Source organism: Xyrauchen texanus, chromosome 6 (assembly GCF_025860055.1).
Source record: "Xyrauchen texanus isolate HMW12.3.18 chromosome 6, RBS_HiC_50CHRs, whole genome shotgun sequence".
NCBI lineage: Eukaryota > Metazoa > Chordata > Actinopteri > Cypriniformes > Catostomidae > Xyrauchen > Xyrauchen texanus.
In genome coordinates this window covers 26,387,615-26,411,450 of record NC_068281.1, presented here as the reverse complement: position 1 = coordinate 26,411,450, position 23,836 = coordinate 26,387,615, and the positions used below count along the sequence as shown (strand labels likewise).

Here is a 23,836-nt window from a genome sequence, read left to right as displayed (position 1 = left end):
AATTATATTAATATTTAATTAAAATAAAGTATTAGACTAAAAATACATCTGTAAAATCTAATTTCTTTTCTCTTTTCATCATTATAACTCTCCTAAAATGTACCTCATACATTCCCTTCTAAAGGGACTTTGCTCCATTCTCACTCAAAGCGTTCGCGCTTGTTAAAGAGTGGCGTGCTGTCATAGCAACCATGTTTCGTTCCGTTTGTCCTACGAAGGCCATCTCGTTTAAACGAGGCTTGTATGTGGCATGGAATTGATTCTATAGGGGGGTGGACGCTCAGTACACTCCAGCCTTCAAATGACACGTTCTACCTAGCACGCAGCCTTCGAAACGAGACACAGCTCTTGTCTAAACTGGAAACTGTGGTAACTTTGGTGGGTATGTCTGTTGTCAGAGATCACGTGACCAACTGAAAGTCACTTCTCTATAAAATCCCGTCAGACAGCACGCTGGCTTTCTCCCATCGTTCCCCACGGATGCTCATTTATTCTCGGTCTGGCTGTGTTACGTGAATCATGTCAGGTAGGCAAAGTTATGGACCGCCATATATCGCGAATGCATATCAAACGAAGGAAACTGCAGTTACAAATGCGTAAGCAGCAAGGGCTAAACACGGCAAAGCAAATGATTTGCATCGGAAGTTGCAGGACTCGCTGGACATTATAGATAACCTGTGCTGTGCTGTAATATTTGACGATATATACGGTGCAACGTAGTTTCTGTGTTGCGTAAGGGCCTTTTCACCCCTGATACGCAGCAGAGTGATCAACTGTTTGGTACGCAATGTACACTGGCACGTATGCAGGACGAGCTGCTTCAAATTGCGTTTAGTGCGGCAATGCAATTTGGCGAATACGGAAAATATGCTGTTTTAAAAACCTAACCTTGCTGCCGCTTTTTCACTGTTAGCTTTATGTAACATACGGTAGTTCATCACTTGTATTTTAAAACTAACACCAATATTCACAAAAACGTCATTCGAATGCAAAAGACAAAATAGTTTGGCTTTTCCCACTCTTACTTCCTTTTCTCTTTTTTTTTTTTTATCTTTGACCCCAAATATTTAATTATTTTCCACCCATCAAGACTAACAGTGGGTTGTATTTATTCATTAGAAAATATATTAAGCAAGTATACTGACATCACCAAATAAATGTCTGAATGAATGAAATGCTTGCTTCAAGCCATGTGAAAGAAACAAATCATTTAAAGTAATCATTAAAATTAGTTTGTTTATTTATATAAACACGTTCTCTCTTTAGGCAAAGTTGTTTTTGTTAATAATGGATTATTAGATTACTAATTATGCTTATTAGACACAAATATTAGAAAGGTGCAATAATGCAGCATATATTATAATTTACTAATGATGATTATGATTGTATGCGTTTTGTTTTGTGTGTATGTGTGTGTTAATACAGACCAGGCTTTTGTCACACTTGCTACAACTGACAACTATGCCAAAGGAGCAATGGTACTTGGCAAGTCTTTAAGGAGCCACAGCACATCCAGAAAACTTGTGGCTCTGATTGGCCCCCATGTCTCGGAACCCTCCAGGTAGATTGTCTGCAATGTTTTGTGGCACAGTGCAAGTAAATCATTGGGTTATGTACTAATTAAAATTTCCCTGTGCTCTTGAAAAAGGGCTTTTGTTTTTGTGCATGCTGCTGAAATGTGATCTATTGATCAGTCGGTCTCACTTTGGGGTCTGTGTGGTGCGTTGCAGAGCAGTGCTTCATAAAATCTATGATGAGGTCAGGCTGGTGGACATGCTGGACAGTGGGGACATGGCACACTTGGCCATGCTGAAAAGACCCGACTTGGGCGTCACTTTCACCAAACTCCACTGCTGGACCCTTACGGAGTACTCCAAATGCGTGTTTATGGATGCAGATACTTTAGTGAGCGTTGTCTCTTAGCGCTGCTTATGATGTTTATGATCTTTATGGGGTTTGCCAATGGTGTTTTTTTTTTTTCCTCGTCCCCAGGTTTTGTCTAATATAGATGAATTGTTTGAGAGAGAGGAGTTCTCTGCTGCACCAGATCCCGGCTGGCCTGATTGCTTCAACTCTGGTGTGTTTGTGTATAGCCCATCCAATGAGACCTATGGGAAGCTTCTCACCACCTGCTCAGAGAATGGCAGCTTTGATGGTGAGTGGCAGACTTTAGTCTTTGTATTACATTTGTTGAAAGCACAATAGTTGAAATTGTAATGTCTCTGTTTTTGGTGTGAACTGGAACAAGCATTTCAAGGGTTAGTTAACCTGAAAATGGAATGGGCTTAAGACAGTCTGAATGTCAAGAAAATCTGGGCCACACGTTGACCATCCACGCAGACTGTGCTGATGATGAAATGTGCGTCACGCATACTGTTGAGCTTTCCGATCAGCAATGTGGACAACCAAAGTATACTTTGGGGCACTTACGGCATAGAATTTTCATTTATGGGTGATTTGTGCATTTAAATGAGGTTTGCATAACTGAGATATTTTGGGAAAATTTGTTTTACCAGATATTTTGAAATTCATTTTGACAAAAAAAAAAGGCAGTATGAAGAATAGGATTTTTTTTTTATAGCTGGTATAAGATATTGAAACACTGACTTGTGAAAGTTGCACAAACTTGCTTGAGCTAAACATGACCATGACGAAGTTCTTTTTCTGGCATGTAGGCTGAACACAAGGCAGCTCTGTGACTTTTTTTTTCTTATTTTTTTTGGGTGCACCTCTCAGCCTGAGGGAGTTATTCCTAGTCTTTGTGTGGGATAAAATAAACAAAGGCCTCTCAAATGAGACTCCAGCTAGACCTTATGACTTTAACCAAATTATTTTTGTATTATGGTTAAGTTAATATATAATACTTTTTATTGTCCCGATTCCTTGGAAATTTGCTTTACGTTGGAATTACAGTCCTCATCCAAACATACAATAACTAAAACATATACAGAGTTCATGAATACAACATATCATCAGCATACATCAACAAGGTAGTTATACAGTACAGGACAGTAGTACGACATTGTTGTCTATTATACATGTCACAACATTATTACCAGTGCAACATCTCAGTTTCACAGAACAAAGCCTTTGTCACCGAATAGTCCAGTGGATGTTGGAATGAAAGTCCACTTGAATTTCTTAAGTCTGTGTCTGGGCATCCTATACCTTCTTCCTGATGGCAAAAGTTTATACTTTTCGTGATGCACATGTTGGCTATCACCAATGATGTTGCGTGCTATTCTAAGTACCCTCTACTCGTGATCATGCCGAAATATGATTATGAAATATTATATCTCTAAAATGGGGCCCCCTACAAGCTTGGAGCTCACATTGAAGAGTCAGTTTAATTTAGCCCTAAGCTTTACTGTAATATTATTGTACACTGCTGCCACTGCATAGAACAAAATACTGTGAATGACTGCACGATAAAACCTAATTTGTTTGCTGACACCGAAACGCCTCCAGTATTAATTGAATACGCTGCTGCACTTTATTGCATATAGAGTTGATGTGATCATTCCACAGTAAATTACAGTCCATGTGGACACCCAAATACTTATGATGCAACCTGTTTAATTGTCTTATTGTGGATTGAAACGGCTGGGGGGTATTTTATCCTCTTGTAAACCAAAGACAATTTCTTCAGTTGTATCCGTGCTCGCAATTAAGAAATTATCACACTATGCTATAAGTCTATCGACCACCTCCTGATGCAGTTGTAAGTCAGCATCCCTATCCTTAAGGAATACCAAAGCAGTATCATCAGAATATTTTAATTTTAGTTATTTAGTTAATATTGGTTTGTGTACTAGTGTATATAAAGTGAACCTAAAGGTGAGCTAACAAATCCCTGTGGCACCCCACAGGTTGTTATAATGCAAGAAGAAAGGCTGTTGTTAAACTTGACTCGCTGTGTAGCGTTAATCAGAAAGCTAAAATACCAGAGAATCATGTAAGGATTTACCTTGAGATTCATAATTTTTTTTAAACTGAATATCAGGTTTTATTGTATTAAAAGATGAAAAGTTAAGAAAAAGAACACTTGTATAAGTAGATTGTGACCTGTCTGGGTGTTTACTCATTAAATGTGTATCTTCAGTACTGTGGCCTGCTTTATATGCAAACTGATATGGATCTAGGATGTCCCCCAGTGATATGACTAGATGCTTTACTACTATTTTCTCTTGCACATTCATTAAAATGAGGTAAGGGCTATTGGTCTATTGTCCTTCTCCTCGGGTGAGCATTTCTTTGGTGTGGGCGTGATTGACATTTTCCAGACTGATGGAATAACGTGTTCATGTTTTGCTTTCCACAATTCACTTTTTAGTTCTCTCTTAACTTGATGAAATTAATTGTGATCTTTGTTTTTAAAGCCATTTTTTTTCCTGTTAATCAGCTGCTTGATAGTCACATAGCTCTTATTGTTTGGATTAATTTTCACTGTCTGAGTTTGTATTACTGTCAGTGTACAAAAGTTTTTATATTTTGCCATAAATATTGTGGTATGGTCTATATTATCCTCCTAAAACACAACCCACAGAGTACAAAGCATGCTTTGAGCTTGTCTGCGTTTTCCTCTGACCATGTCCTAATTACTTTGTGTACCGGTTTGCTTCTCTTCAGTTTAGTCTTCTAATCATAATAGTCTTGATGCCAACATATATGTTGGTATCAATAAGACCACATTGTGGCACCGGTTTACTGCTCTTCCTGATATCAACAATCAAGACTAAACTGAAGAGTATTATGATTATATGTTGGTATCAAGAAGACCACATTGTGATCCAAGTTATTTCTGCTTTGTGGACTCATCATTTATACCTGATTAATTGCAAGTGCATATCCAATCCAAGTACATTTTAAAATGGCAATTAGGCTATGTATTAAAATAATGTTCCTGGCACTTTTGGTGTCTTTTAAAGTGGAATATTCTATAGTTTGCTTTTAGTCAAGAGACCTAATCTTGTACAAAGTATTTGGCCCCAGAAGGCAAGCCTCTTTACTGAAGGTTTTGGAGGATATCATATTTCTGTTGCACTTCAGTGTCACAGAGTTTAAAGACCATTATTGCCTTCTGTTTTGTTATCTTTCTGTTTATATATGGCACAACATACAGAGGGTATAGACTTCTGGTGCAATAGATTGGTCCCACGTGACCATGCCATAAAGCCTGTGGGCTATCTCCTGAAAATCTGGACATGTCGGAGTCCTGGTTTAACATACTGTAATGGAGCATTAAAGGAAAATTCTGTGTTCACCCAAAAATAAAAATTCTCATGATTTCCACACCCTCCTGGCATCCCAGATGTGTATGATTTTTCTTTCTTCTGCAGAACACAAATTAAGATTTTAAAAGAATATTTCAGCTCTAGGTCCATACAATGGAAGTGAATGGAGCCAGCGTTTTTTAATCTCCAAAATCCACATAAAGATATCATAAAAGTAATCCATATGATTCTAGTGGTTAAATTCACGTGTTAAGACACAATATGATAGCTGTGGTTGAGAAACGGATCAATATTTATGTCATTATCATAAATTCTCCTCCCTGCCCAATAGGGTTCGATGTGCATCAAGACTGTGAATCGCCAAAAACCATAGAAGAATGGGAAAGTGAAGGCTCTTTTGAGATGAGCAAGTTCTATGCAGAACCAATCACCGGTGCATGCCGGTTAGAAATCTGTCCCACTTGCTGTGTCATGGTGACCCATGCCAAAAAAGCCTTTTGAGATCGAGGTGCACGCTGTTGTAAGAGCCAGGTGGCGCAGTTGGATTTTATCAGCTGCACAATTTGCAAGCATGATTGGAAATTACTTGCTGATAACCTGGCTTAATACTCATTTGATTAAACCACAGTGATGTTTCGCTCTTCTAAAAATAATTTTATGTCTCTAATATCATGTTTTAAGTGTATAAATTATATGCGAATATTCCCAACACTCTGACAGTTCGATCGGAGTATGTAATTGGTGTCATATTTCTGAAATCTCTAAAATGCGTGTCTTTTAGTAAACCAAAAAATTGATGGAAAGATGCATCTTATTGGCGAAATTTAATAACGGGTACATTGTTTGTCATATTTTTCAGTTTTTAAATGTACTTCATCAGCAACGGCGCATGAACGCGAATCCTTCGATTTTCTACCTTTTTGATCTCGTAGGTGTCTTATCCACCATGAGAAGTGAGAATTGTCTGACTTGACGGCACATATTTCACTCCTCCCCTGACTGCACCATTCTACTCTCGTCTGCTTTCAAGATGAGGAGTTTGGCATCAAACGTGCCTTGAAACTGAAGTGGAGATTGACTTGGCAAGGAGTAAACTGTATAGTGAAAAAAGGACCTAAATCTTGACCTGTTTCTTACCCACACCAATTATATCACTTCAGAAGATATTGATTAAACCACTGGAGTACTTTTATGATGCCCTTATGTGGATTTTGGAGCTTCTAAATTTTGGCACCCATTCAGTTGCATTGTATGGTCCTACAGAGCGGAGATATTAGTCTAAAAAAATCTTGTTCAGCAGATGAAAAAGTCATGCACATCTGGTATTGCATGAGGGTGAGTAAATGATGAGAGAATTCAAATTTTTGCGTGAACTATTCCTTTAAACTCATCGACAGCATTTGTGGTAATGTTGAATACCACCAAATAAATTTACTGGTCGCTTACATTTTTTTTCTTATATTTTTACATTACAGTGAGACAAAGCTTATATTAGCTGTACTTTTAAATGGTTGTTAATATCAGGACATTTACCATCCATTTCCATTGGTGCAGTAGTAAAGCCGTAGTGTTTCTAGAGCTTTAACTTAACCTAGATTTTCTCATGGACCTGCATGACAAAAACTTGAGCTCAGCCCCTGTAAACGTGGTCTTCGTATTGTCATGTATAGGACATCTTGTGCTTTTCATATGTAACTGTGGATGCACAGTGTCCTGTTCACTGATATTGAGGTCAGCTGGACTTCAGTTTTCTGTGCTCACATGTTTGCTTAACCATGGTGATTTAGAAAAACCTGTATTTGAATGTAATCTGTATGTTCTTAACAGATGCGTTCTTACAAAAGACACTGTCAATAAAGTGCCTAAATCATGTTAAAAGGTGAACTGCTTGGCCCATTTGTATGATTTTATAATTACCCTTTTTTTGTGTGTGCTCCTAATTATCCCAAAGCTATCTCCATAAATGCCCTCCACCAAAGACTCCGTTTGTTTACTGTAAACTACTGATTGCTTCATCTGTTTGAGGATGATTAGAACCTTCTCTACAAAATTTTTCATGGCGAGCACCTGAAACCTGGTTCTTTTGTGCCCAAACACCTTGCCGCATGTGAAATTTGTTTTCGTTTTATTAATTTTGTTGTCTTCTGCTTTTTTCAACAGGTGGTGATCAGGGAGTTCTCAACAGCTTCTTCAGCGATTGGGCAACGGCAGACATTTCAAAACGCCTTCCTTTCATTTACAACCTCAGCAGCATTGCCATCTACACCTATCTTCCAGCATTCAAGCAGTAAGTGTACATTCAAATAAATGGTGTCCTGAACATTTAATAGATCCACATTAGGTCCTTTTTTTAAAAAAAATGTTACCACATGAAATCAAAGTTTGTAGTAGTGCTGTGACTCTGTAACCAGAGATGAAAATGCACAACAATTCCTCTTTATTCTTAGCCTTGCACCTCTACATCCACCAAATAAATGCTGGCCTCCGAAAATAGTTTGGCTATTTTAGGGGTCTTTTACACCAGCTAAATGTCACTTTGAATAGATTGTTACATGATATCTGTTCCACTAGCAACAGTAGAACTGTTCTCCAGTCAGTTAAGCTTCTGTTGGGATCTAATTTATAATGCCCAGTTTATAATTCATAATGTGCCTTTATGCCACATACGGGCAACTGTCTTGTTGACCATAACTGCAGTTTATCGGCTTTATTACATTTGGGATTTTCTCAAAGTTAATTTTTAACAAACGTATTACACATGAATTCTTTGGAATAATGCGTTTGACACTTAATTGGCAGGCCTCTCTTTAACACTTCCAGTTGTCTAGAATGTTTAATTGCTGAATCTGAGTAATTTGAGTACCAGCCATCTGACCATTCCTTTTGCTCCTAGATATGGCCATGATGCCAAGGTAGTACATTTCCTTGGCAAAGTAAAACCATGGGATTATAGTTATGACACAACAAGCAAAGCAATAAAAGGTCAGTCCCAGGATGCTTCTGACATGCACCCCAACTACTTGCTTCAGTGGTGGGAGCTTTTCTCTTCTTCAGTATTCCCCCTCATGAAAGAAGAGTATGGTGACCAGCCCTTCAATTCCGGATGCATTGAGGTATGCAGAGGTTTTGCAGAATTGGCTGCATTGCTGAGATTAGTATAATCCTCATTTTTGCCAATATTGTGTTTTTTGATTATTATTTTTTTTACTAGTAGACTAGTAGGAGTTAATTTAAACCATTGGTAAACTAGTTGTAGCAGGTTTATGGTATTAATTTAATTCCATGTATATATTTTTATTTATTTTGGGGGCCATCAGAAAATGGTTAAAGTTCCAGGGCTGAGAAGGAATGTTACTTATAACATTCCTAACACTGTTCTACATTTACAGAGAAATACAAAACCGTAATATCCAGCTTTTAAAATATAAATTTTACAAGCGCATGCAGGAAGCGAGCCACAGCGAGACTAATGTCTTCTGAATGATTCTGAATGTGTTGGAAAAACCAGCAAGGAGACGGTCTAAACATTTTAGTTAATTTATAGAGAAATGCACATTAGGGTTGTGCCGATGGACCATGATCTCTGGGATTGACAATGGTCCGTGTGATCGCCAACAGCTGATTCCTTTGATGTCAAGACGATATTTGTCTCGTTTTCCCCATTTAATATATTCAATTATTATTGGGTTGTTATTATTATCAAATTAATATTACAAATAATTTGCCCGTAAATAGACGTGCTTGAAGAAACTCGCATCATGTTTTTAAGAACAGATGACAAAAGCTGTCTATGTGCATGTATGACACGCTGTTTGTACGGAGTTGTGCAGTCTTGTGGAACATGTAAAAGGTTCTCTTTCTTAGTTTTGTCTTCTGAATTTTTTTTGTTTTGTTGCATAAACACCATTGTCTGTGCTGTAAATTATCTCCGCTCAGGTGTTTTGTTTTGAGTTCAGTTCACTTTATTTCCACAGAGCAGATCATTATGAACACAACTCTGTGGTCTGTACATCTGTGATTTTAAAACCTAAAATAATACAAAAACACATTCACCCTCGGTTTATTTTTAAATGATCATTATCATCATTTTAATTATTGTTGAGGTGTGGGTGGGTGTGGTGAAGGAGGGAACAGAACTACTATACTCGCACATATTTTCCCAGACAACGAAATTCCTGACCGGTAGAGAATGCAGTTATGAAGTAGGTTCCCTTACGACTTTCCACATGACATTGCATTTACTAACGCATATGGGGAGTGCCTTCGTACACAACCTATTTAAAACCTCTACAATAACGCCAATATTCTAATATTGGCTTTGGTGTTTGAGCCCCACCTGTTTTTGCGCTATAAAACCAGTGCACGCACACCATTTCCTCTGAATTTCTTCCTTCAAGACAGCGATTGCCTCTTGTCTCGAAGCCCTCTAACTTCGCCGTCGATTCACACGGACAGAATCTTCATGGCAGCGAGAAGACTCTTCGCTCCCCTGCAGTGCTCCGGCGAACATCACTCCGTCTTGATACTTTGCTGGCATGTATGGCTGACCCTCACATAGATGAGTTACAGAGAAGACATCTCTATTGGCTGCCCCAGTGCAGAGAGTACATTTACGTTCCACAATCCATAAGGTACATAAAGCCCAAACGGAGCATAGCGCAGATGGCTTGCCTCCGCTCCGCTCCATGCCTGCTAACTCTTCGCCTGCACTGGCCCCCTGAGCCATCAGTGAGGCCACGCAAGCCTTGGCCCAGATGGAAGCAGCCTCATCAGCGCCCACCTCGCACCAAAGGGAGGAACTCCCCCGCGCAGTAGAAGCACTCCTGACTGGCACAGCGCTTTGAAGTGGAAAACTGAGCCCATGGTTCCCTCCGGTGCTCCAAAGAAGGCTCTATTGGAGACACAGAACACTGTTCCCCACTGCTGTTCGTCGGGAGAGGAATATTGTCATTCACAATGTTTTAAAAGATGTTGTTTGTGTCATATGCAATAAAGAATACCGTATTCATTGCAAATGCACGAGACGCTCATACATTCTCAATGAGCACTTTTCCGCTTCAAATGCACAACCGCTTCCCTGTGGTAAGCGACGCTTTATATCATACGGTGAGCAAACCAAATTGCCCTCTGTCCCATTACACGGACGCGTGGCGAGCACTAACAGGCATTTCAGAATGGGTGCAAAAAACGATTGAACAGTGTTACGAGCCGAAATGCACAATCTAATCGTGAAAAACACAATAGAGATTGTGCCATTGTAGAGCACAAAGGGTTTTACAGCCGTTATTTTCTTGTCCCAAAGAGACGGCGGACTTCGGCCAATCCTGGAACTGAGATATTTAAATCACACATTATAAAGCGCCCATTCAAAGTGATTTACGCTGAAACGGATTCTATTGCATGTACTCCCACACGATTGGTTTGTGTCGATAGATCTGAAGGATGCGTGCTTCCATATTCGAATTGTACAACACCACAGGATGTTTATGAGATTCGCGTTCGAGGGAACGGCATATTAAGTTCAAAGTCCTGCGGACTGCCTCTGGCTCCTCGCACATTTACGAAATGCTTCGACGCGGTTCTCGCCCCTCGATGATTGATTGGCTGTTACTTGCACAATCAGAGGCTCTGTTATGCCAACACAGAGACTTACTGCTTCAGCATCTAAACCGCTTTGGCCTCAATGTAAACTGGGCAAAGGGCACCCTCTCCCAGCCAAAATATCTCCTTTTTGGGAGTCCGCCTCGATTCCGCGAGCGCTTTCAGGCCATTCCACAGTGTCTGTCTCTGTTCAAACTGGGGAGAACACTTTCTCCTGAAGCGGTTTCAGAAAGCATTGGGATTTGTTATATGCTGTATAGCTGCATTGGTTCCATGGACAGCTCCTACATTTTACCAGTGAGGTGTGGCGCTAGGGCAAATTATCAGGCAGAAAGTGGAGTCTACGGATGCTTCCAACACTGGTTTGGGGGCGGTGTGCGACGGGTGCCCGACTTTCGGTACCTGGACAGATCTGAGGAGGGCTTGGTATATCAACCGCCTAGAACTATTGGCTGTAATTCTAGCCTTGAAGGCTTTTCAGTCAGAAATAATGAACTGTCCTCATTCGCTCCGACAACATGACAGTTGTGGCATATATATATATATATATATATAACCGCCAAGGTGGAATTCATTCACCGCCACTTTTGAGACTGACAGGGCACCTCCTCCTATGGGAGCAAGTGTCATCTCCTCTCCCTGCGAGTGACATATGTCCCAGGCCGCCTGAATTACGGCGCGGACCTACTGTCACGCCAAGGGGAGATATCTGGCGATTGGAGACTTCATCAGATGGCGTTGAGGATTTGGGAAATATTTGGCAAAGCAGAAATCGACTGCTGAATACCAATGCCCACTGTCCCCATTGGGAATGGATACAATTGCTCACAAATGGCCGGCGAAATGCCTGATCCACTCGGTCATATGCAAAGTCCGGGAGGTCAAGGAAACCGTTCTATTAGTTGCGCCGAGTTGGCCTAACCATCCATGGTTTCCGGAAATATACATTTACATTTACATTTATTCATTTGGCAGACGCTTTTATCCAAAGCGACTTACAAAAGAGGAAGAACATCAGCGAATCATCTTAGGGAGACAGTGGTACAAAAAGTGCCATATTACAAAGTTTCACTATCATCATAATAGTATACAAAACAGATTTAAGTGCAACAAGAAATGTAAATATATATATATATATATATATATATATTTTTTTTTTTTTATTGACCGGTTAAGTGCTTTTGGAAAAGATGTGTTTTTAGCCGCTTTTTGAAGATAGAGAGTGAGTTAGCTTGCGGATTGAGTTGGGAAGGTCATTCCACCACCGTGGTATGATGAAACTGAAAGTCCGGGAAAGTGTTTTGGTGCCTCTTTGTTTTGGTACGACAAGGCGACGTTCCTTAGCCGACCGCAGGCTTCTGGTGGGAACGTAGCTCTGCATAAATGTTTTAAGGTATGCTGGAGCAGACCCAGTGACTGTTTTATATGCCAGCATCAGGGCCTTGAATTTAAAACGGGCATGAACCGGCAGCCAGTGGAGAGAGACAAAGAGTGGTGTAACGTGTGCTCTCTTAGGTTCATTAAAGACCAGACGTGCTGCTGCATTCTGGATCATTTGGAGAGGTCTAATAGCACATGCAGGAAGGCCTGCAATGAGAGCGTTACAGTAGTCCAGTCTAGTTATGACAAGGGACTGAACGAGCAGTTGTGTGGCATGTACAGAGAGGAAGGGTCTTATCTTCCTGATATTGTAGAGTGTAAATCTACAAGATCTTGCAGTTTTTGAAATGTGGTCTGTGAAATTTAGCTCATCATCAATGGTTACCCCTAGATTTCTGACCGTTTTGGAAGGCGAAACTGTAGTTGGACCCAGCTGCACGGTGATGTTGTGTTCAACAGCAGGGTTGGCTGGAAAGACAAGGAGTTCTGTCTTGGCAGGGTTGAGTTGAAGGTGGTGTTCCTTCATCCAGGCAGAGATGTCTGCCAGACAGGCAGCGATTCGAACGGTCACTGTGGTGTCGTTGGGCTGGAAAGACAAGTAGAGTTGCGTGTCATCAGCGTAATATAGATGCTTTACAGCCCACCATGGGAAATACTGCTGAGGAGGGATCTCACGGCACAGCACAATCTGGCATCTCCAGCCCCAGCTGTGGAACCTGCATGTGTGGCCACTGAACGGGGTGCAATATCCGGGCCAGAACTGACGCATTCAGTCATGAACACCATTTTACAAGCCAGAGCACAGTCCACAAGATGCCTAATATGCACTTAAATGGAAGGGTTTTACTGCCTGATGTCTCTCGCGTAGTAAGGACTCAGTAAACCGCCCCATACATGAAATTCTAATATTTCTTCAAAAGCAATTAGATGCAGGACTCACCTAGTCAACGTTCCGTGTACGTGGCAACTATAGCTGCGTATTAAGCCGGCGCTTCCTATAGGCAAGCATGATTTAATCAAAGTACCTAAAAGGAGTAAGACTATTAAACCTGCCTCGGCCAGCTACAATCCTGACTTGGGACTTAACTTTAGTCCTAAATGCTCTCGCAGGCCCCCCTTCGAGCCTTTGGACTGTTGATTTGCACATGCTTTCCGTTAAGACCGCACTACCGCTGGCTCTGGCATCAGTAAAATGAGTCAGTGACCTACATGCGTTATCAGTCAACAATTCACGTGCGTGCGTGCGCGCCCGCCCGCTTTAAGTACGGGCTCTGCATCATTTACACATCCGCCTGCATTCAGTCGGTTATAATTCCATAAGTCACAAGCACTTCATTAAAAATGAACTCCCTTCCCGGCCGGCTTCATATGGAGTAATTCATTCTATATGGCTATAGCTCATATATTCATGAGGATCACTCACTGTGGCATACACATGTCAGTCGTCTTCCCATAAGACTGCGCCACCATGTTTCCTCTTTAGGAAGTTATGTCATGTAGTGCGGCGTAATGTGATTCTGTTCCCCATATGCGTTAGTAAATACAATGTCAAGTGGACTGAAGTCGTAAGGGAACGTCTCTTGTTACAGACGTAACCACTGTTCACCGAGACGAAGGGAACGAGACATTGCGAACAGTAGCCGCACCACAAGACTCAGTTCTTGAGGCATGAGCAATGAGCTCCTTTGTTCGCAGTCAGAAATTCTGAGGAAATGGTGTGTGTGCACCTGTTTGTGACGAGCGGTCTGTTTCGTGCCAAAACGGGTGAGGCTCAAACACCTTGGCCAATATTAGAATATTGCCGTTATTGTAGAGCGGTTTCAAATGGGTTGTGTATGAAGGCACTACCCATATGCGTTAGTAAACGCAATGTCTCGTTACGTACGTAACCAAGACGTTCTTTGCCAGAGATGTTGCCCTTCACAACTGTTGTAAAGCCATCTTTCAAAAAGTTGAACACATATTTTAATTGCAAATTTTGAATTCAGTTTCATTTTTTTGAATTTAGTTAAAATAAATAAAAGTTCAAAGTTTGAAATCAAGGTGTCATGCTTTATTGTGTAGGCCTAACCATGCTTAACGAAAATTACTCCATAGTACCAAGCGTCCAACCAGTAGTAATACTGGTGTTCGTCGGTTTCCTGCAGAGCTTTTTGTTTTGTTTGGTTGTTACTGAAAACAAATCAAATCTTGGTCGACCAAGACTGTGTCTGACGAGAATCTTGGTGTACTGTTAGTGGGCAGCCCTATATTTTATAGCTTTAGCTTATAAAAACCTTTGTTAACAGTACTTCTGTAATTTGACATACTTTTTTGTGAAATGGTATATTCAACTAGAAAAAAAAATGTAGGTCAGGACTTCTACTTTGGGAATTCATTCTGTTAAATGTGGGTGTTTTAATACCAGATTGGAGGCAAGGGGGTTAAAAAGGTAAGAGGGATTTGTGATGTCAGTGGAAAAGAAAAGCGGTTTCAGAGGCAGAGTAAGTTATTACATTTTGATTAAATATAAACATTTGTTTTTATTTGGAATAACATTCAAATGTTCGTTACGTTTCATAAGTTTTTAATTCTCTTAACTTCGTTACCATTTGATTTTGTTCAAATACATTGAAATGATCAGTTCTGCCATATATTTCTGGGGAAGTTATTAAAAAGGTATGTCGTTTCCTCAACCTAGAGCCGTTGTGCTTAACTGAATGGAGTTTTTTGCTCATTGTTGGTTGATTACTAGCTGTGCTTTAGGACAAAGTGTCCTTTGTAAATGTGACTTATTTGTTTGGGTGCAAGAAGGTAAGGTTGCTTCAGATTTTGATGACTTCACAAAAAGTTCGCTGTGCTGTTGAACACTGGGCCTCATTCATGAAATACAAGTACATCATAAAGCAGCAATTTATGCAAAAATGGTTTTACAAACACTTCACTGAATTTTTTTGTGAAGCTTGTTTCATGAATGTGCCTCTTGTGTTTTACATGTTATATTCCAACCTAGATAGACCATTTGCTTGAAATATTGACTTGATACAAACATGAGTTAAGTGGTTTGCACATTCACACTGCGAAACTATTCATTCAAACCTTTCTATAGAGGTGCACATTTGGCTACCCATGTCTTGTCATTTTTCATTTCCATCAACTGAATTGGTAATCTGCATGTATATTTATATTAACCTAATCCCTAATTATTATTATTATTATTATTATTAAATGTAACCTATTATGTTTGTAATTGCTGCATTTCTTTTCCCGACCCCTAGAGTAATATTCACACTGATGTTGCGAAGATGGACATATCCCACCATCCCACTCCTGAGGCGTCATCACAAGAGCGGAAACAGAAGTGGGAACAGGGCCAAGCTGACTACATGGGACTGGACTCATTTGAAAACATAGAGAAAAAGCTTGATTCCTTCCTGAAGTGAGGGCTGCCTAGAAATGCATTGAGATATAGTTTTGTACATATAGGGCATGAAATAAAACACTTGGGATTGTTCACCCCAAAAACGTAAATTAAATTAATCAACCCCATGTTGTTTCAAACCCTATGACTTCTGTTTTTTCATGGAATACAGAAGTAGTATATTAGTTTGTATGGAGAAAGGTTGCAATGAAAGTGAATGGTTACAATGTAATTGAATGGTGACTGAGGCTAACATTCTGCCTAACATCCGTTTTTGTGTTTCACAGAAAAAAAATTAGCTTGGAACAACATGAGGGAAAGGAATTTTCATTTTAGGGTGAACTAAATCTTTATATACATCCTCTGATTTTAATGCCAGTTCCAACTGTCTATGCAGCTTGACCATTCAACCTCTTTCACACTGCGATTTTTAACTTTGCATTTTCTCCAATGGCCTCATTTCCTGAGGTGGTGTGACACCATGAAGGCAATCTGTCATTGAACAAGACACTGCAGTTACTTTTATTATTATTCAAAGTACTGTAATTTAAATGTTATGTTCATAGAAATGTCAGGTGTTGTGAGGAGCCGAAACATTCAAAAACAACATACAGCAAACTATGCCAAAACAAACCATTAAAATGTCTTTTACATCCAAAGTATACTGCTTGCCACTCCACATTCGTTATTAAACCTCTAATCCCCACCTTATGTTTACAAGACTCTGTTCATGCCCACTCCCCTAAATAGACATTACTGGCTCTGATACGCATCAGTAACTCTTATTGTGTGAACCAAGGTCACTCCACTCTTGCTCACTGGCCAGTCACTCCCTGTACCAAGGTGAAGGCAAAAATGGTTGTGCTATACTTGGTTTCAACCTGTACAACTGTTTAAGCAGTCTCTGTAGCTGTTGATGGTAACTACTACTAATGCCTCCAACTCCCCTCAAACTGCAACATCTGAAATAAAAATAAAAAAACCTCAATGTGAATTCTGATTTACTGTGATGGGGAGAAGTTTATTCTTCCAGGCACGAACACTGAATGCATAAAATATATTTTAATGTGAGAATTGTGGGCAAATGTTTTTTTTTTTCATGTCATTTATACAGACATGTAGATCCTGTGCAAGAAGAAATGACTGTACTGAAAAGAAAATCTGTTAACACTGAACTTCTGAACAAATCTGAGTATATGGCCATGTCTAGTACTAGGGTCAATTAATTTCCCATTAGATTTAAGCATTCAGAATAAAACTGAGAACACTGCCTCCCAGTGGCTGACATGAAATAAATCCTGGGACATTTCACTCACTGGATCAATCAGAATGACATGAGAAGCAGAGGTCAGATTAAGCTCCACCTTTGAGTGCCAATAACCTGATGGTGGAGTCTTGCAGGTCCTGAATGGACTTTGCTCTTGTTTTCTGAGTCATGGAGCCATCCAGGCGTGTGAAAGAGAATCCATATTCCCTGTGGACACCACCAGTTTCAGTGCTCGATACCACTAATGGATGCTGCAAGTATTTAGTGCATTCTTTGTTTATAGTAGCCACAGGGCTGATGATGATGATGATACCTCAAGGGATCATATAAAATATCTAGTAACCTGGTGAACTGAGAGACCATTAGACTTTTCACAGTGGGATCTTCATTCCACAGCTTCAACAGGTTGCTCATCAAAACGTCCACCTGCATAAATAAAAACGCATTGTAATAAAACACAGCAGCTCATAAAGTCTCCTAATTAAAAGCCTCTTAAGATCTACTGGTGTTTCAATGTTACACATCTCACTTTAACACCATAGGGACATACACGATCAGCCACAACATTAACAATCACCCGCCTAATATTGTGTAAGTGATTGTAGAGTGGTGGTGGTGTAGTGGTCTAAACCACATAACTGGTAATCAGAAGATCGCTGGTTCGATACCCACAGCCACCATCATTGTGTCCTTGAGCAAGGCACTTAACTCCAGGTTGCTCTGGGGGGATTGTCCTTGTAATAAGTGCACTGTAAGTCGCTTTGGATAAAAGCGTCTGCCAAATGCATAAATGTAAATGTGTAGGTCCCTCTCGTGCCACCAAAACAGTGCCAACCTGCATCTCAAAATAGCATTATGGGATGCTATTCTTCTCACCACAATTGTACAGAGTGGTTATCCGAGTTAGCGTAGACTTTGTCAGTTTGAACCAGTCTGCCCATTCTCTGTTGACATACAGCATGAATTACAGTTATAAAAATAGCCATTTCTTATGCTATAGCACTGCCAAATTGATGAAATTTAGCATTTTACCTCAGAATGTCCTTTTGAGCATCTATATACTAAGTTTTATGTTTGAAAATTGCACTCAAGATACAGACTAATTAGTCATTATAGGCCATGCCCAAAACAAATTTGCTTATATCTTTGGAACGATTCAATGCATCAAAATTATTTTGATAAATTCTTGACAGGAGGGTCTGTAGATGATATATACCACATTTGATGGGAATCTGGTAAATGGCCTAAGATGAGTTTGAAAAAGTAGGTTTAAGTATTCATTTAACAGCTGGAGGTGTATGGATGACATCTATACTGACTGTCGGCACAATCACAATCCACACGGATTTTAAGGACCTACTGAGTGGTATTTTTCTTCAAATGTGTTCTGCTGAAGAAAGAAAGTCATACACATCTGGAATGGAATGAGGTTGAGTAAATGATAAGAGAATTTAATTTTTTGGGGGTGAACTATCCCTTTTAACAGAGAAACCATGGATGCACAATATAGCAGTGCATTGGTATCAGCTATCAGTAATGGTTTTTTTTTTTTTTTTCAGTTTTGGTCTGGTTAGGCAAATATTGCAAGCAGATAACATCATTTTTAGTTATCATTATTTTCTACTGTACATTCAAATGTTTTTATGTTTACACAAACAGGCAAAACAGTAAACCAGTAGATATTGGATACATGATATAGGCCAATATTTTGATATCGGAGCATCTCTCAGAAAAACCAACCTTTCTGGCCATTTCAGCATCTTCCTTATTGGTGTTAGCAAATGGCACTGTCAACGTGCAATCTTTTCAGTGTGGATGACCCCTCTGATTCCTTACATTCTACAAGAACATGGATATTACCATAAAATATATTAGCATTCTACAACAAATGTATTCTCAGTACAAAGTGTTTTTCTTTTTCAGACACCTTCAAAAAATTTGAATGGTTTTTACAAGGTTTTCAAATTTAAAACACTGAAATTAACCTTTTGAGACTTCTTCCTGGAAGTAGAAGGCTTGGAAGATCCTTCCTAAAATATGTCTATATATGTTTTTTAAGGGTTATTAAGTTATTTAAAGGATATTATTAAAAGGCCTCTTCATTATTAAATTCTGGATCCAATACTTCAAAGGTCCCAATTATCAGTGTGGTATTCTCATTAATTCAGAGTAACTTAATCAGTCATACATGTTTTCTGTAAAATAAATGTTTTCATCTGCCTCTTACTCACACATTTTTTCAAGTGGCAGAGGATTCACATTTTGGAAATTGGAGACTATCAAGGCAATAGTGGTGAGGGTTTTGCCCTAAAACACAAAAACATTGACAGCTCTTGTAAGCACTGGTATGGTTTATTGACCACTAAAAGAGGAACACTTGGTTTACGGTTCACTCACCAGCCCCATGGCATCAGCCAAAACTCCTCCAAACACTTTCTCTGGCCTTTCCTTAACAGCACAGTGAGAACGTTAATATGTCACACTTCTGCTCCCAGAAAGGGGGCAGATCATTGCTGTTTTCACGGGAGATCATCTAAGCGAGCACCTGCTTTTGATGTGGGAGCAAGGGAGTGAACACTGCCTGTAAGGACACACTTTAACAGAGACATATGTATGAACTGATGTGCTTTTGCATGATGTATGAATGATGGATGAGACTCAAAGTAAATAAAACAGCTGTGAGCAGTTTTCATTCTGTTTGTGCTCTTACCTTTGCCGGTTCCATCTCTCTTGTTTTGTCCTCCATTAAATCAAAGAGTTTGTCATAGGCATTTTTCAGCTGTATTACTGTTCTGCTGACAGTATTAGAAACTAGCGTCAACCGCAATGGCCAGTGATGATAAACTTAACAAGAGAGCAGGGCAGCTGATGGCCAATATAAAGCTGATATACAGTATGTGTGATAAAGCCAGGCTAATACATTTGAATTGTATAACAATTGAGATGGATGCATATAAATAAAAATATCACAAAGTTTACTTGGATTATACTTCAAATATTTGTAAACACACATTTTCCATTGACTAGGGTGTTGTTAGAATTTGGAAAGGATATAAGGAAGAGCTAACGCTTCAGTTAACTGGCCAAGAGGGGATGGTTAATGCAAATACCAATAACTGTATATTGACCAGTTGGTCTATCATTATCATAAACATCTAGATTATGACATACTAATACAAACAGATATAAACCGTAACTTATTTTGACATCTAATAATCAATGCCGTATGCAATTTACCTCTTCTGCAGTCAAGGCATTGGCAGTAAATTTTGAGTACAATTTGAGCAATCCTAATTAATCTCTACCCAAAGATGCTTTTATGGCACCTCCTAAGAGAATAAAATAATGTAAATTATATAACCAAGACCATTGTGTTTACCAAAGAATATCACATAGTGACAAACAAATAAGTGAACCTTTGAAATCAATGCCAAGTCTGAAACTATGGTATGTCATTTGATTGTGCCCAGTTCTCTGTTCTCCTCCTTGCCCCAGAACGTAAGGTTCACAGGCACTGAGGATTGATTTTTCTCCCCATATGGAACTACCCTTTTAATAAATCAAAAGCATTAAACAAGTAGGCAAATCTGTTATTGCTTATTGAATCTGACCATGTGGTTCTATATACTACATTACAGTAATTTATTATGTTATACAGTTCAACATATTGGAATAAAAACGTGTTGAGCATATTTAATAAATTACTTGTACACTGAGAAGTTATTGTAACCTACCACCCATGCCAAGTTGTTGTCCATAATATAGGCTATTGCAGCAGCAAGCTCTCTTTTGATGTGCCCCACCTGACTGCCATAAACATTGGCAAACATCACTGCATTTCAGCCATAGGGATTCTGAGGCTGCCTCACCAGTGACACCATCTCTCCTCGATTGACCTATGGAAGTTGAATCACAATCAAACAATATCCTTGTTAATGTTTAAGACAATAAACAGATACTTTTAACTGACAGTTTGATGATTGGCGTTGGCTTAGACCAGGGTTTCTCAATTCATTCAATGCACTAGACTTAAACATCCATTCCCATGGTGATGAATTAAGTGGTAATTAAAGCCAACAAAAAAAAAAAATCACCCACATTATTTTTTCACCCTCACTATTTGGTTGAAATACCAAAAATTAAGCTTTATTTATTATTGAGAATAATGCAAAAAACTATGGATAGGACTCATATGGAACATTATGAAGTCACGTGACAACAGCAGTGGCGTAACAACAGGCTGTGCAGGTTGAGAACCAGAATGCGAAACGTGGGCCAAAGTGGGTGACGAAACAGTGCCAAAATGCCAAAGGGCGGCGATATTCAGGAGGGGACAGCATCAACACCAACCACCCCCCACCCGATAAGACAACTTGACATCAACCATTTCCTAACCAATCTGCCACACCACCACCCCCCGCTTGACAAATTGACTAGCTTGACTGTACAGGACAGAGGGGAAGCTTCTCCCGGAAGGTGAAAACGAGGGTGGCCTGACTGGTGCCTTGCACTGGGGCCCTTAAGATCAAAGTTACGCCACTGTACAACAGTACATCATACAACTGTTTACTGTGGAATACTACCAAATGTTTAGGGATGGTGGATGGACTGAGAAACTCTGATTTAGTCCAAAGTAATTTTTTTATCTTTTAATTGTACATTAACTCATTCATAAATGTCAGGATCCTCATCACTCATTTTTTGTACCGCAGACCAACAACTGTGCCTTTAATAGACCCAATCTGAACACTTTTGTCTGCCTCCAGGTGCTGCCTTGCATCCTCTGTTAAATGGGGATATTGTCTCTGTGTGACCCACATCCAGGAAAACTATTAAAGCTGATGATGGATGGCATGCATTAGAAAAACAAAAATAAAATGCATTGGGAGTAAATTATCAATGAACATCCTTTTAGATCAGCCCATATTTGACTAGGGACCATTTTTAATAATATTTGTGACATAATATTTTACAGTGGGTGTTGCTTGTTTTTCACCATATCTTGGCCAGACGCTGGTCGAAGGGCTGCAAGGATGCACAGCAGTGACTGCATGTCGGCAAACACACCTTGAAAAAGACATTGTGAAATGTCGTTGTACACAGAAAAAATGAGTCCCAGTCAACACACCATTCATGCATATTGCAGGGGCTCGAGCTATCATATCCATGCTAAAGATTAAGCAATTGGTAAGAATTAGTCATTTGCGTTATTATTGTATGCCCTTAATTCGACCAGATAAAATATTGAAGTTTTTTTTTACACATCATGTCTTAACGAGTGAGCATGTTTCATGTATTAAGTTTAACTGTATTAGCCACACTCACCTCCTGTTCAAAGACTTCAGTACGGCAGAGTTTGCAGTAAACTGATTCAAATCCAGATGCTACATGTGCAGTGGGTATTGAAGATATACGGGTAAGTTGTAGTTAAACTGTCAAAAGCTGATTTTCATTGAGGGCTGTCAGAATGTCGAATCGCGAGTGTTTTGAAACTGCACGCAGAATATGTGGCACCTACGTCACTGACACGTAAACCAATCAGCAGAGACAGAGTGATGACGTCACTGCAAAGCAACGGTCTGAGAGGGATAGGCTTATCGTTATTTATTTATTTTTAAATGTATTATTTACTTATTTATTTTGTTTTAAAGTTTTGTCTGTTTATTTTACTTGATTTTACTATCTTTTTTGCTTACTATCTGTAAGTATGTTATTATTGTTTAATTCTGTTTTGAGATATAACTATACATGTGTGGTTATATTTGTTAAATTAAAAAAAAAAAAAAAAAAGATAGGCTTATCGTCTCTTCAAAGGGCTTTGCTGCAGTTTAAAGTGTTTTTGGATCGATCCGCGGACTAAACGTTGATAAAATATCTATCCAAGAACATCCTGTATAAAAAGAACTCCACAAAAAATCTGGAAAATCAGATGAGATCTAAGGAGCTTTTTACAGCGTTATACAGTTCGTGCCATTGAAGAAACTGTAAGTCTATTCCTCAAAGCTCATTTCCGTTCCCATTAAAAATCAAAGTGAATAAGGTTTATTTCCCCATTTTATTTATTAATTAAGAGCGCTCATAAAACCCTTCAATCTTATAAAGTATAAAACAAAGCAAAGAATAACTTAAAAGAATCCCCTATGGGCTTTCCTTTGTAACGTATTTGAGTTATGTCTGTGTTTCTGTGTTTTTTTTTTATTTTTTATTTTATTTTACCTTAATCAGCCCTTTTTGTATAATTCTTCCTTGTGCATATTTGTTGTGTTTTTGTATTTGTTTATTACTGATTCTGAAATTGTTGTACAATTTTTTCAATTTTTCAATCATAGGCTAATAATACAAAATATTTGTTTCCATCCTAATGTACATTATTTAATTTAAGTCCATGTACTTCCATTTGTTTGTGTATATTTTTAGTTATAATACCTATAATAATAATAATAATAATAAATGTATGTTTATATTATGCACACGCACACACAAAAAACATTGTGAAACCAAAATTAAAATATTTTGAAAAATTTTAATACTACATTTATATTATTGAAATTCAGAAATAAGTGGAAAAAAGATACACTGTAGAAATTCAGTATGCATAAATGAAAGCACACAATTTCTCGTATGTATAATACTTTATTTATGAAGAGATACCAGACACCAAAAGTCCACAGTGGAAAGAAACAATATTCACAGTTTACAAATTCAATTGTTAAAAATTAGTTGAGAAAGAAAGTGGATTTTGACAATAAAAATCTGCAGGAAATGTAAGGTTTTGGGTTAAGACCAGATAGGACTATAGGAATAAAAATGAAGGCTAAATCTCTATAAAACCTAGAAAAAAAATCACTATTTAAACATGTTTTGGCAACATTTGGCAAAAGAAAATCATAGCATAAACAGTCATTAAATCAAAATTACAATTACAATTCTATCAAATAACAATATATCACTTGT

The 23,836-nt window shown here is 38.8% G+C and overlaps 1 protein-coding gene across 1 annotated transcript; it reads left to right on the top strand.

Moving 5' to 3' along the window:
- Positions 1-362: 362 nt before the first annotated feature.
- gyg1a (glycogenin 1a) lies at positions 363-17,170 on the top strand. Its single transcript, XM_052129212.1, has 7 exons — positions 363-526; positions 1,426-1,561; positions 1,731-1,905; positions 1,993-2,155; positions 7,395-7,521; positions 8,128-8,347; positions 15,473-17,170. Exons 1-7 carry the CDS (start codon positions 520-522, stop codon positions 15,635-15,637), a joined length of 993 nt encoding a protein of 330 aa, XP_051985172.1. The 5' UTR covers positions 363-519; the 3' UTR covers positions 15,638-17,170.
- Positions 17,171-23,836: the final 6,666 nt, after the last annotated feature.

Excerpts from the sequence above, each read along its gene's own strand:
- gyg1a (XM_052129212.1), top strand. Across the intron at positions 1,562-1,730 it reads CATGTCTCGGAACCCTCCAG|AGCAGTGCTTCATAAAATCT; the intron begins GTAGATTGTCTG and ends GGTGCGTTGCAG. Across the intron at positions 7,522-8,127 it reads TATCTTCCAGCATTCAAGCA|ATATGGCCATGATGCCAAGG; the intron begins GTAAGTGTACAT and ends TTTTGCTCCTAG.